Source organism: Meles meles, chromosome 7 (assembly GCF_922984935.1).
Source record: "Meles meles chromosome 7, mMelMel3.1 paternal haplotype, whole genome shotgun sequence".
NCBI classification, from domain to species: domain Eukaryota; kingdom Metazoa; phylum Chordata; class Mammalia; order Carnivora; family Mustelidae; genus Meles; species Meles meles.
The window spans coordinates 58,011,251-58,026,494 of NC_060072.1; the positions used below are offsets into that span (position 1 = coordinate 58,011,251).

The 15,244-nt window shown below is 38.6% G+C and overlaps 1 protein-coding gene across 3 annotated transcripts in view; it reads right to left on the reverse strand.

The window, feature by feature from the left end:
* The window catches only part of PLBD1 (phospholipase B domain containing 1), a 68,578-nt gene that overhangs the window by 23,336 nt on the left and 29,998 nt on the right, over positions 1-15,244 (reverse strand). For all 3 annotated transcript variants that reach the window (XM_046012983.1, XM_046012980.1, XM_046012982.1), the window contains exons 3-6: positions 8,592-8,675; positions 7,169-7,307; positions 1,339-1,479; positions 751-895 (exon numbers count right to left, since the gene is read on the reverse strand). In XM_046012983.1, the coding sequence (XP_045868939.1) occupies positions 751-895; positions 1,339-1,479; positions 7,169-7,307; positions 8,592-8,675 (509 nt within the window). The remainder of the gene's footprint in view (positions 1-750; positions 896-1,338; positions 1,480-7,168; positions 7,308-8,591; positions 8,676-15,244) is intronic.

Genomic DNA, 15,244 nt, shown 5'->3' on the forward strand with positions numbered 1-15,244 from the left:
ACCCTTTCAATGGGTCATGTGTTTGTTGCAATTGTTTTCACTTTCATTTTCTTATACCAGCCCCCCTTTATCCATTTTACATCATCTGCCTGGCTCCTTTAAGAACAGAAGCTTGCAGCTCCTACTCCACAGAGACCATCCTTCCCACCCATCCCACTGTTCAAATTCTAGGCATCCTTCATGGTTTATGTCAAGTATTGGCCTCTCTTTCCTTTCCCTGACAATCCAGTATGAGCTGACCCTCCTTACATTTCCACTGTAGCTCACACAGTACCCAGGAATAATACCATTATGACCTGTATTGTACTTATCTTGCTCTGGTGTAAGATTTAGAAGCTTATGCATTCATTCATCCATTCATTCAGCAAAAATTGAGTACAAGGTGCCACACACTAAGTTCAGTTCTGTGGATACTGTGATGAATAAAAGAAACAGGCCCTTGAGGAAACACCGAGAGCAGGATCTCTGTTGCCCAACCTGGCTTCCACCGCAGAGCCTAAGAAAGTGTCTCATATCTCACTTGGCATTTGTTGAAGTGAGTTTTCGGCAGCTATTAACTTTTTTCACACCATTCCATTACATAAAAGCATTAGAGCTGTATTTCTTCAAAAGGCATTCTGAACATCAACTTTCATTCATGCATACTAACCTCTAAAGCTTTCTTCTCCCATTCCAGTTACTCTAAATGGCCAAGGTCTCATCCTGAAAGAATACTGAAGAGTACGCCAACGTCCCTCTAAATTTATTTACCTGGGTAACTGCTGAAAGAGAGGCGACTACTGCTGGTGTCTTTATCTTTGATGTTGAAGTCCCAGTGTTTATATATCCTGAGCATGGCTGCGTATGTGTACCAGCTTGAGTGAGCGAAATAGACGTTCTCAAATCCAGGAAGAACCTACAGCCAGAATCATAATGAATGACGCAGAGGTATATAGATAACTGCCTACAGGCATAGGAAGTGTACAGCGATTGTGTCAATTTGGGTGTTCATCGCCATATTTATTATGAGAAAATACGGCCGAGGAGCACAACATTAACCTTTAATGTGCATAAAACAGACAGACTCTGTCCTCCAAATATCCAAAATGGAAGCCTGTCAGAGGCAGGAGTGGTAGGTGCATATGGCGCGGGAGGAGTGGTAGAAGAAACGGAGGTAACATCTTGTACTTGTAATTCCCTCCGTCAGCTCCTTCCAGTTCTTAACTTCTAGATAGAGGTCACATGAGCTGATAGTTGGCTTGAGCCAGGCTTGAGATGTGGCCACACTTGGGTTGACATATAGAAAAAGTCTGTGTGGCCCAGAGCAAGGAAAAACACAGAGGCTGCTATGTGTCTTACCTTAATAAGAGCAGAGCAATGTCCCATGTCCCATCTCTTGAAAACCTTCAGGCTGGAATTTTTTGTGGGAGAAACCGAGGGAATCAGATCCAACAGATCTCCGACGGCATTCAGGAACTGAATCTGGAACATGGTCATGGGCTGGGGAAAGACAAAGACCGCTCTTAACAGTGATTTGTGAGAGTTGGATGTCATTTTCTTGTTATCCTGTTGTCAGGGATCCATTCAGTCATTCCTTTGGGAAGGGTCCCTAATGGAACGAATGGACTAGATTTTATTGTAGCTTACAAAATAATTATTACCTTATGGTTTGTAAGAGATGTTTTGGCACGTTTTGATACCCAAAATTCTAGTGGTATTTGGGGCCAAATAATTCTTTCTCTTTGGGGGTTGTGCACTGTAAAATATTTAGCAGCATCACTGGCCTCTCCCCATTAGTATCAGTAAAACTCTCCCGGTTTTGATTACCAAAAATGTCTCCAGGCATTGCTGACTGTGCTCTGGAGGGAGAATGCTCACAGTTGAGAATCACTGCCTTACAGCAAAATATTCAACTAAGATGCGTTTTAATTTTGTGTTTGGTTTCGTGTAGGACTAACTGGCTCGTATCTCAAAGCAATGATCAGACTTGAACATGAACTTTGTGCCAACTAGAGAGCACTACTCCAGCAAGAGTCAGTCCACCAGAGTAGCCTGGGGTCAGGCATCTACAAATTGGCCTTTAGGCAGAGTTGGTGGAAAGACAAAAAAGTGACATGTTCATCAAAACAACAACAACAACAACAACAACAAACCCAAAAGCCAGAACCTGATTATTTATTTATATTCATATTCTCTTTGTGTTGTCCTTTGAATAAGTCATACTTTCATTATCCCAGATTTAAAAAATTATGATGGGGCACCTGGGTGTTTCAGTCAGTTGAGCACCAGACTTCTGATTTCAGCTCAGGTCATGATCTTGGGGTCGTGGGATCGAGCCTCATATCAGGCTCTGCAATCTGTGGGCTGTCTGCTTGGGGTTCTCCCCCTGGTTCTACTCCCTGCTCTCGAGCTCTCTCAAATAAATAGATCATTAAGAAAAAATTATGATAAGGAGCACCTGGATGGCTCAGTGGGTTAAGACTCTGCCTTCAGCTCAGGTCATGGTCTCAGGGTTCTGGGATTGAGCCCTGCATCCGGCTCTCTGCTCAGCAGGGAGCCTGCTTCCTCCTCTCTCTCTGCCTGCCTCTCTGCCTACTTGTGATCTCTCTGTCAAATTAAAAAAAAAAATTATAGCTATTAAAAAAAAAAAAAGAAAGAAAAAATTATGATAAGATCTGTAGTGGAAATCGTCTCTCTCCTCCAGGTACCATCCTATCTCCAATTTACCACTTTTTGTTTGTTTCTACGTCCTTCTCTGGACTTTTTAATGTGTCTTACAAATACATTTTTACATAAATGGTAGTGTATTATCTGCACTACTCTTCACTTGATTTTTTTCTCCTAATATTTTTCACTTGTTTTGTTGACCTCCCATATTAGATGTAAAAATCCTCCTCATTCTCTCAAACGGTATTCCAGTAAATGGAATACATTAATTCTGACCAGGATTATATTGAAAATACAATTATATTACATTACATTGATGGACTTCCGGGGGCTTTCTAGTCTTTTGCTGTTATAAACAATGTTACAATAATCAATCTTGGACCTATCATTTTGTATGTGTGTGAGCTACCTGTAGGATAGATACCTAGAAGTGATTTTGATTTTAATAGATGTTGCCAAATTGTCCTCATGTGGCTTATTTTAACAGACACTCTTCCAGCCTCAACATTAAACACTGAGTTTACTTCGAAATGGATGGGTGAAAAACAGTATCTCAATGCAGTTTACACTGGCAATTCTTTTATTAGGAGTAAGGCGGGGCGTGTTTAAAAACCTTTGGATTTGTTTTTTGGCAAACTGTTCATATGCCTTAGTTATTTTTCTTATTCTTTTTCTTATTAACTTTTAGGAGTTTGTTATATATTAAAATTAGTTCATTGTCTGATAGGAATCGCAGTATTATTCAGTTTTCAATTTGCCTTTAGTATTTCGCTTTTTAATTTATTTAATTTTTTAAAAAATATTTTATTTATTTATTTATTTATTTTTTATTTATCAGAGAGAGAGGGAGGGAGGGAGGGAGAGAAAGAGAGAGAGCACAAGCATGGGGAGCAGTAGAGGGAGAAGCAGCCTTCCCATGCCTTTATTTTTTTTTTAATTAAGAATGATACCATACATATGAAAGAATAAAGATGCATATGCACAATTTAAAAGGAAGAAAAAGCACTTATCAGCCCACCTGACAGATTAGGACATAGAACATTAGTTATGTCTTGAAAGCCTCCAATCGCATTTCCCTCCTTACCAGCAGTAACCACTGGGCTAATTCTGTGTGGCTCATTACCTGCTTTTCTGTTACTTTGTCATCTGTGTACACACCCTAGACAGTGTATTTTTAAATTTGCCTCCTTTTGAATTTGTATAAATAGAATCATATTGTGTGCATTCTTCTGATCAACATTATTTTTTGACATTTATCAATTTGATAGTGTAGAAACAGCCCGTTTATTTTCATTGCTACAAGGTATTCAATTACATGAATATATAGTACATGGAGTGTTTCCAGTTTGTGGCAAAACAATGGTAATGTGAACTTTTACATACGCAGGCCACCCCCGCCGCCACGTACAAGAATATCTTTAATCTGAGTGGATTTGCTACAGTGTAGAACATATGTTACCTTTAAATGTTTCAAGTAACTTTCACTGCTTTTCCAAAGCAGTAATCCAGCAGTGTTAAAATTTCCCACTTCCAGTGTATAATAGAATCTCATTGAGGTTACTTATTTATATTTTAAAGATCTTATTTATTTATTTGAGAGAGGGAGAGAGCAAGAGAGAGAGAGAGAGAGCACGCACAGGCAGGGGACAGGCAGAGGGAGAGGGAGAACCAGACTTCCCAGACTCCCCTGGGGCCCCACTCTGAGGTGATGGAATCAAGACCTGAGCTGAAGGTGGACACTTAACCGCTTAACCGACCGAGCCACCCAGGCGCCCCCTCACTGAGGTTTTCATCAGTATTTCTTATTGAAATTAAGCATTTCTCCACATTTTTATGGGCCATTTTTGTTTCCTTTTCTTTGAAATTCCTGTTGATATTTTTGCCCATTGCCTTTTTTCCTATTGGGTATTTTCTTTTTTTAAATTTATTTGTTATTCTTTATGCATTTCTGAAACAAACCCTTTCTTAATTAAGTGTATTGCAAATATTTTCTCTTGGTTTGTAGGTTATTTTTTTCACTTTCAATATAGTGTCTTCTGATGAAAAGAAATTTAACTAGCTGAATTTATATTTTTCTTCATGGCTAGTACTTTTTTGGTCTTGTTTGAGATATGGTTGCTCACCTTAAAACATAGTCTCCTAGAGGATACTCAGTGCTACAGGATCAAAGCTATTTTTCCTCATTATTTCTAAGCCTTCTCAAGGGAGAAAAGCAAGAAAACATGTGTTTTTTTAAGGAAGCTAAAAGTAATGATTTCCTGCCTATCTAACAACTTTAAAAAAAACTATGAATCTTCTACTTCATTGACTATTTGTATGCTGAAAAAATTTTTTTTAAGATTTTATTTACTTATTTGACAGAGAGAGATCACAAATAGGCAGAGAGGCAGGCAGAGAGAGGGGGAAGCAGGCTCCCTGCTGAGCAGAGAGCCTGATGCAGGGCTCGATCCCAGGACCCTGAGATCATGACCTGAGCTGCAGGCAGAGGCTTAACCCACTGAGCCACCCAGGCACCTGTATGCTGAAAATCTTGATATTCGCCGTATTTCTTTATTTGCTTTATCTTACTATATTTATAATTTTAAAATAACTACACTAATAGTATTGATAAAGTGAGATTACTGAATTACTATTTAAGGCTGTTTTGTTTTTGTTTTATGGTGGCAGTTCTTGTCCTTAGGACCTATCCGTTAAGAATGTACTGTAATGACTGCATCAAGGTCACTGGAAATAACCACTCTCTGTGTGGTTATGGGACTGTTTTTCTTCCATGTGATTACATTTTGTTTTATAATTATGAACAGCATTTACACGGTTCCAAAGTCAAATATATAGAGAGATACATTTAGAGAAATGTAGCTTTCATTCCTGTCCCCTCCCCTTTCTTCTCTTCCTTTTTTGGTAGGTAATCTTTTTCTTTTTCTTATAAGTTTTGGGTTTATTCTTTCATTGTTGTTTATTCTTGCAAAGTTAAGCAAATCTTTATCTATCTATCTTTCCATTTCTTACATAAAATTCAGCAAACAATTCACACTGGTCTTCACCTTACTATTTTACACTTTATAACAGATCCCAAACCTCACATCATAACAGTATTTGGAAATCTACTTCATTCCTGTTACAGCCACATCATTTACGCAGCCAGTATTCTATATATTTGGCTGTTTTCAGTCTTTTGCTATTACAAATTATCTGCAATGAAGAGGTTGACACATAAGCTATATGGAGTTTTTGCCTGTGAACCTTGGCGATAATTGTGGAAGTGGGATTCCTGGATCAAAGGACAAATGAGTAGATGATTCGGATACTGAGTGCCACATTTTCTCTCAGCAGAAATATACCAGTTTGTATTACTACCAGTATTTAGGGAAAGTGCTTTTCTCCCCCTTAGTCTTGCCAGCAGAGTAGGCATTCACATTTCAGAATTTCTGCCAAATAGACAAGTGAGAAAGTAGAGAAAGTATGTTTCAGGATGGTTTTAATGTGTATTTCTAAACTTATGAGTAAGGCTTAGTTCACAGGATTAAGAATTTTTTGCATCACTATTCTATGAACTGTCTTTTTTTTTTTTATTATTATTATTTTTTTCCCTTTTTATTTATTTATTTTTTTTTCAGCGTAACAGTATTCATTCTTTTTGCACAACACCCAGTGCTCCATGCAAAACGTGCCCTCCCCATCACCCACCACCTGTTCCCCCAACCTCCCACCCCTGACCCTTCAAAACCCTCAGGTTGTTTTTCAGAGTCCATAGTCTCTTATGGTTCGCCTCCCCTCCCCAATGTCCATAGCCCGCACCCCCCTCTCCCAATCCCACCTCCCCCCAGCAACCCCCAGTTTGTTTTGTGAGATTAAGAGTCATTTATGGTTTGTCTCCCTCCCAATCCCATCTTGTTTCATTTATTCTTGAACTGTCTTTTTGTATATTTTGTCCAGTGTGTGTGTGTGTGTGTGCGTATGTGTGTGTGTGTACGTATGTATTACTTCCAGGAAATACAAAATCTCCATAATTTTTGGAAGTATATTAAATAGTATCTTTGAATCTTCAATGATTCAGTAAAGCTTTTCAAAATATTATGATGTGCTCTAATTATGATGTTCTAGAGGATGGGAAGCATAGAACTTGTACACTTTAACATTTTGCCTTAACAATTCTATCACCTAAAATACTAACTTTATTAGGTTAGTTTAACAGCCAGTACATTGATTCAGTACATTCTCTAACCTATTCCAGAGCATAGTATTACGAAAGAGATAGAGATTGTGTATTAAGCTTGAATTTTGTGTCACTGACTCAGGTGCTAGCCATATAACAAGACGGTGCTTGTGTGTGCAAGATATGCTAGTCCCAGTTTGATCTGTTTCTAGGTTGCAATCTTATTTTAAAGATAATTTTCAATATTCTTGCCATTCTTTCAATATTCTTGTCATAGTTTCAAGATAATTTTCAATGTTTGATATTCTTGGCAATAATATTGCCAAATGCCAATATAAATTCTGAGCAGCTTTTTGGAAATCTTACCTTTGTCCTTTCTACCTTAGCCCTCCTCATTGCTCCTACATACAGCCCATCCATCTGTGCTATAACATAGCCTGTATGTCTCCAAAATGGGTCATCCTTGTGAGCTTTCACGTTTTTCCGGGTCCATTGATCTTGCTTCCTGCAAGAGAAATTAGATTTGCCCTCGAGATTTCCATGGTTGCTCATCTAAAGCTAAATTAAGCCCAGGCATTGAGGGATTATATATTCAGATACTTATGGTAGTGTAACTTACATTCTGGATCTTGTAACATCCCAATCACTTTGAAAGGCTGTTGGGCAAATCCTAAATGATATTCGATTTCTTCCTAGGACTATGACTCTTCCTTGATAGCTCTCTGCATGCTCTATCTAGGTGTAACATTTAGCTTCCTGTGATACTGAAATCTACAAAAGTCGAGGATAGGCCATCCAATAGGTATTTCATACAAAACCACAATGCCTCACTAAATCAGTACGGATAAGTCATTAACTATTTTTTTAATATGGAAATCGTAAAGTTAAAGAACAAGAATGACAAAACAACAAACTCCTAAGGACAGGGTAGTTGATATTTGTCTATATTTCTCTCCAATCATTTTCGTAGAGTTTTTTATACTCCTTCCATTCTGTCTCTCTTCTTTATAGTCTTTCCATTCTGTCTCTCTTTTAGTTCTCTGCACTTTCTAGAAAGGGAATGATTTGACATGACTTTGTATACTGAAAGTTACTTCTGATTTGTTCTGGCTTTCTCCAAATCAGCCTTAGAATACAAGGTCATTGCTTCATGAGATCTAGCCCAATAATTTATAACGATGCGTTGTAGGACTTGAGCATTCAGTGTATGATTTGGAGGGCCAAACCAGGAGCCCTTTGGCCCCCAAATTAATTACAGTCACAAAAATAAAACAATGCCACATATAAAACAAATAGGAAGCAACTTTTCTTAATACTGAGAATTACTAAGTCTTCAGAAAACTTGATTACAATGGCCATGTTCTCTAAGGATGTTAAGAATAAGGACTAGAAAACAGCCAGGGCTCCCGCTAAGATGAGAACCCAGGCCCATGACACAGAAGCACCTCAGAGAGGGAGGAGGAGGGATCCCTGCAGGATCCTCAGGCGGAAGCAGTCCAGGCATTTAACTTTGCCTTCCTTACACTGATGGTGTCTTCCTCCAGATGTATAATCGATGATGACGTTCAACCTGACCTTTGAAAGAGCCCAAGTTAGAAGACATGTTGTCTGCAACCAGTTTTCATGTCATTACCGAAATGTGCTAAACCTTACTATAGGACCAGCTACAGGCAGGACCAGTCCTGCCTAAGAGACAGAAAAACAAATCAGCAGAAGGAAAAATTGTCGTTTGCAATGACAGATTCAGGTCCTGCAGTCTCAATGGCAAGAGGAGAGCTATTATACATACTCCATAAAATCTTGCACTTTATCCACGATGGAAGGTTTCTTAATCAGCTGTGGGTAGAGGTTAATGAAGTGGTCATACATGTGTCTGAAACAAAAGAAAATGATTACATTTCTATTTTTCTTCCTAGGGCAGTCCACCATAGCAAATTATACAATTTTTGGACTATCAAGTCCCCTTATTGCAAACCTGGCCTATCTTTTTTTTTTTTTTAAGATTTTATTTATTTATTTGAGAGAGAGAGAGAATGAGAGTGCAAGCAGAGGGTGAGGCATAGGGAGAAGCAGGCTCCATGCAGGACTTGATCCCAGCCCCTGAGGTCATGACCTGAGCTGAAGGCAGATGCTTAATTGACTAAGCCACCTAGGAGCCCCTGCCTTATCTTTAAAAAAAAAAAAAAAATCAAATGTACAATTTGAAATTGAGAAATATTTCCAACATAGAGAAAAACATATAATAAAACCAACACCCAAGTACCTCTATGTAACTTTATTAAAGTCATTACATTTGCCATGTTTGTGCCTACAGTTTTAAATAGAAATAGGTGCCTGCCTGGCTCAGTCAGTAGAGCCTGCAGCTCTTGATCTTGGGGTTGTGAGTTTGAGTCCCATGTTGGGAGTAGAGATTACTTAAAAATAAAATCATAAAAAACCCCAACAACATTACAGCTGAAGCCCCTGTGTACAGTTCTCCGATGCTAATTCCACACCTTTCTCCATAGATGTAACTCCAATCATGAATGGGTGATTTATTACTCTCACGCATGTTTGTATACCATCACTAGATATAGATTTATTATTTTATTTTTTTTTTTAGATTTTATTTATTTATTTATTCATTTGTCAGAGAGAGAAAGAGGGCGCACAAGCAGGGGGCGTGGCAAGCAGGGGAGAAGCAGGCTCCCACCTAAGCAGGGAGACCCACACGGGACTCGATCCCAGGACCCTGTGATCATGACCTGAGCTGAAGGCAGATGCTTAACCAACTGAGCCATCCAGCTCCCCCCACCCCAGATAGAGAGTTAATAATAAATAAGGCACAGTACTACTTAGGTTTCTGATTAAATCATAAACAAGAACATACTATCACTCTAACATTTAATTCTCTCACCATGACACAACGTTATCATCTGCAATTTAAATTTATTGTTTTCATCTGCTGATAGTATTCCATGGCATTAGTATATAAGAATTCATGAATGCAACTTCAAACATTATTGTAAATGTCTCTTCTTACATATTTGCATATTCATCTGGAATATATTTACCATATATAAAAGTAGAATTGCAGGGATGAATATCCTATATTATCTGTAGTTACTAGATACTGCCAAGTGGTCGTTCATAGTGATTGTACCCATTTATATTCCCACCCGCTACAGATTAGACTTATTCTGGCTCCACAACCTCACCAACACTTGGTATAATCAGACTTTTTAATTTTTGACAATTAACATGGTTTCTCATTATTTTAATTTTCATCCCTCCCTCCTCCCAGATTGTTGGCTATTTGGGATTCTTTTTTTTTTTCTTTCAGTATTTAAATTTATTTATTTTTTCAGCGTAACAGTATTCATTGTTTTTGCACAACACCCAGTGTTCCATGCAATAAGTTCCCTCCCTATTACCTACCACCTGTTCCCCCAACATTCCACCCCCGACCCTTCAAAACCCTCGGGTTGTTTTTCAGAGTCCATAGTCTCTTATGGTTCGCCTCCCCTTCCAATTTTTTTTTTTTATAAACATATAATGTATTTTTATCCCCAGGGGTACAGGTCTGTGAGCCACCAGGTTTACACACTTCACAGCACTCACGATAGCACATACCCTCCCCAATGTCCATAACCCCCTCCCCCTCTCCCAACCCCACCTCCCCCCAGCAACCCCCAGTTTGTTTTGTGATATTAAGAGTCATAAATGGTTTTTCTCCCTCCCAATCCCATCTTGTTTCATTTATTCTTCTCCTATCCCCCTAACCCCCCATGTTGCATCTCCACGTCCTCATATCAGGGAGATCATATGATAGTTGTCTTTCTCCAATTGACTTATTTCACTAAGCATGATACCCTCTAGTTCCATCCACGTCGTCGCAAATGGCAGGATTTCATTTCTTTTGATGGCTGCATAGTATTTCATTGTGTATATATACCACCTCTTCTTTATCCATTCATCTGTTGATGGACATCTAGGTTCTTTCCATAGTTTGGCTATTGTAGACATTGCTGCTATAAACATTCGGGTACACATGCCCCTTCGGATCACTGCGTTTGTATCTTTAGGGTAAATACCCAGTAGTGCAATTGCTGGGTCATAGGGTAGTTCTATTTTCAACTTTTTGAGGAACCTCCATGCTGTTTTCCAGAGTGGTTGCACCAGGCTTGCATTCCCACCAACAGTGGAGGAGGGTTCCCCTTTCTCCGCATCCTCACCAGCACCTGTCATTTCCTGACTTGTTAATTTTAGCCATTCTGACTGGTGTGAGGTGATATCTCATTGTGGTTTTGATTTGTATTTCCCTGATGCTGAGTGACGTGGAGCACTTTTTCATGTGTCTGTTGGCCATCTGGATGCCTTCTTTGCAGAAATGTCTGTTCATGTCCTCTGCCCATTTCTTGATTGGATTGTTTGTTCTTTGGGTGTTGAGTTTGCTAAGTTCCTTATAGATTTTGGATACTAGCCCTTTATCTGATATGTCGTTTGCAAATATCTTCTCCCATTCTATCAGTTGTCTTTTGGTTTTGTTAACTGTTTCCTTTGCTGTGCAAAAGCTTTTGATCTTGATGAAATCCCAATAGTTCATTTTTGCCCTTGCTTCCCTTGCCCTTGTTGATGTTCCTAGGAAGATGTTGCTGCGGCTGAGGTCAAAGAGGTTGCTGCCTGCGTTCTCCTCAAGGATTTTGATGGATTCCTTTCTCACATTGAGGTCCTTCATCCATTTGGAGTCTATTTTCGTGTGTGGTGTAAGGAAGTGGTCCAATTTCATTTTTCTGCATGTGGCTTTCCAATTTTCCCAGCACCATTTATTGAAGAGACTGTCTTTTTTCCATTGGACATTCTTTCCTGCTTTGTCGAAGATTAGTTGACCATAGAGTTGAGGGTCTATTTCTGGGCTCTCTATTCTGTTCCACTGATCTATGTGTCTGTTTTTGTGCCAGTACCATGCTGTCTTGATGATGACAGCTTTGTAATACAGCTTGAAGTCCGGAATTGTGATACCACCAACTTTGGCTTTGTTCTTCAATATTCCTTTGGCTATTCGAGGTCTTTTCTCATTCCATATAAATTTTAGGATTATTTGTTCCATTTCTTTGAAAAAAATGGATGGTATTTTGATAGGGATTGCATTAAATGTGTAGATTGCTTTAGGTAGCATGGACATTTTCACAATATTTATTCTTCCAATCCAGGAGCATGGAACATTTTTCCATTTCTTTGTGTCTTCCTCAATTTCTTTCATGAGTACTTTATAGTTTTCTGCATATAGATTCTTAGCCTCTTTGGTTAGGTTTATTCCTAGGTATCTTATAGTTTTGGGTGCAATTGTAAATGGGATTGACTCCTTAATTTCTCTTTCTTCTGTCTTGTTGTTGGTGTACAGAAATGCAACTGATTTCTGTGCATTGATTTTATATCCTGACACTTTACTGAATTCCTGTACAAGTTCTAGCAGTTTTGGAGTGGAGTCTTTTGGGTTTTCCACATATAGTATCATATCATCTGCGAAGAGTGATAGTTTGACTTCTTCTTTGTCAATTTGGATGCTTTTAATTTATTTCTGTTGTCTGATTGCTGAGGCTAGGACTTCTAGTACTATGTTGAATAGCAGTGGTGATAATGGACATCCCTGCCGTGTTCCTGACCTTAGAGGAAAAGCTTTTAGTTTTTCTCCATTGAGAATGATATTTGCGGTGGGTTTTTCATAGATGGCTTTGATAATATTGAGGTATGTGCCCTCTATCCCTACACTTTGAAGAGTTTTGATCAGGAAGGGATGCTTTGTCAAGTACTTTGTCAAATGCTTTTTTCAGCAACTATTGAGAGTATCATATGGTTCTTGTTCTTTCTTTTATTAATGTGTTGTATCACATTGATTGATTTGCGGATGTTGAACCTACCTTGCAGCCCTGGAATAAATCCCACTTGATCGTGGTGAATAATCATTTTAATGTACTGTTGAATCCTATTGGCTAGTATTTTGGCGAGAATTTTTTCATCTGTGTTCATCAAGGATATTGGTCTGTAGTTCTCTTTTTTGGTGGGATCCTTGTCTGGTTTTGGGATCAAGGTGATGCTGGCCTCATAGAATGAGTTTGGAAGTTTTCCTTCCATTTCTATTTTTTGGAACAGTTTCAGGAGAATAGGAATGAGTTCTTCTTTAAATGTTTGGTAGAATTCCCCTGGGAAGCCGTCTGGCCCTGGGCTTTTGTTTGTTTGGAGATTTTTGATGACTGTTTCAATCTCCTTACTGGTTATGGGCCTGTTCAGGTTTTCTATTTCTTCCTGGTTCAGTTGTGGTAGTTTATATGTCTCTAGGAATGCATCCATTTCTTCCAGATTGTCAAATTTGTTGACGTAGAGTTGCTCATAGTATGTTCTTATAATTGTCTGTATTTCTTTGATGTTAGTTGTGATCTCTCCTATTACATTCATGATTTTATTTATTTGGGCCCTTTCTCTTTTCTTTTTGATGAGTCTGGCCAGGGGTTTATCAATCTTATTGAGTCTTTCAAAGAACCAGCTCCTAGTTTCATTGATTTTTTCTATTGTTTTTTTTTTTGGTTTCTATTTCATTGATTTCTGCTCTGATCTTTATGATTTCTCTTCTCCTACTGGGTTTAGGGTTTCTTTGTTGTTCTTTCTCCAGCTCCTTTACGTGTAGGGTTAGGTTGTGTACTTGAGACCTTTCTTGTTTCTTGAGAAAGGCTTGTACCGCTATATATTTTCCTCTCAAGACTGCCTTTGCTGTGTCCCACAGATTTTGAACCGTTGTGTTTTCATTATCATTTGTTTGCATGAATTTTTTCAATTCTTCTTTAATTTCCTGGTTGACCCATTCATTCTTTAGAAGGATGCTGTTTAGTCTCCATGTATTTGGGTTCTTTCCAGCTTTCCTCTTGTGATTGAGTTCTAGCTTCAGAGCATTGTGATCTGAAAATATGCAGGGAAAGATTCCAGTCTTTTGATACTGGTTGAGACCTGATTTATGACCCAGGATGTCATCTATTCTGGAGAATGTTCCATGTGCACTAGAGAAGAATGTGTATTCTGTTGCTTTGGGATGAAATGTTCTGAATATATCTGTGATGTCCATCTGGTCCAGTGTGTCATTTAAGGCCTTTATTTCCTTGTTGATCTTTTGCTTGGATGATCTGTCCATTTCAGTGAGGGGAGTAGGGAGTCCCCTACTATTATTGTATTATTATTGATGTGTTTCTTTGATTTTGTTATTAATTGGTTGATATAGTTGACTGCTCCCACGTTAGGGGCATAGATATTTAAAATTGTTAGATCTTCTTGTTGGACAGACCCTTTGAGTATGATACAGTGTCCTTCCTCATCTCTTATTACAGTCTTTGGCTTAAAATCTAATTGATCTGATATAAGGGTTGCCACCCCAGCTTTCTTCTGATGCCCATTAGCATGGTAAATTGTTTTCCACCCCCTCACTTTAAATCTGGAGGTGTCTTCGCATCTAAAATGAGTTTCTTGTAGGCAACATATTGATGGGTTTTGTTTTTTTATCCATTCTGATATCCTGTGTCTTTTGATTGGGGCATTTAGCCCATTAACATTCAGGGTAACTATTGAGAGATATGAATTTAGTGCCATTATTAGCCTGTAAGGTGACTGTTACTGTATATTGTCTCTGTACCTTTCTGATCTACTCTTTCTTTGCTTAGAGGACCCCTTTCAATATTTCCTGTAGAGCTGGTTCAGTGTTTGCAAATTCTTTCAGTTTTTGTTTATTTTGGAAGCTTTTTATCTCTCCTTCTATTTTCAATGATAGCCTAGCTGGATAGAGTATTCTTGGCTGCATGTTTTTCTCATTTAGTGCTCTGAATATATCATGCCAGCTCTTTTTGGCCTGCCAGGTCTCTGTGGATAAGTCTGCTGCCAATCTAATATTTTTACCATTGTATGTTATAGACTTCTTTTCCCGGGCTGCTTTCAGGATTTTCTCTTTGTCACTAAGACTTGTAAATTTTACTATTAGGTGACGGGGTGTGGACCTATTCTTGTTGACTTTGAGGGGGGTTCTCTGCATCTCCTGGATTTTGATGCTTGTTCCCTTTGCCATATTAGGGAAATTCTCTCCAATAGACCTTCTGCTCCCCTCTCTCTTTCTTCTTCTTCTGGAATCCCAATTATTCTAATGTTTTGTCTTACAGCGTCACTTATGTCTCGAATTCTCCCCTCATGGTCCAGTAGCTGTTTGTCCCTCTTTTGCTCGGCTTCTTTATTCTCTGTCATTTGGTCTTCTATATCACTAATTCTTTCTTCTGCCTCATTGATCCTAGCAGTGAGAGCCTCCATTTTTGATTGCACATCATTAATAGCTTTTTTGATTTCTACTTGGTTAGATTTTAGTTCTTTAATTTCTCCAGAAAGTGCTTTTATATCTCCAGAGATGGTTTCTCTAATATCTTCCATGCCTTT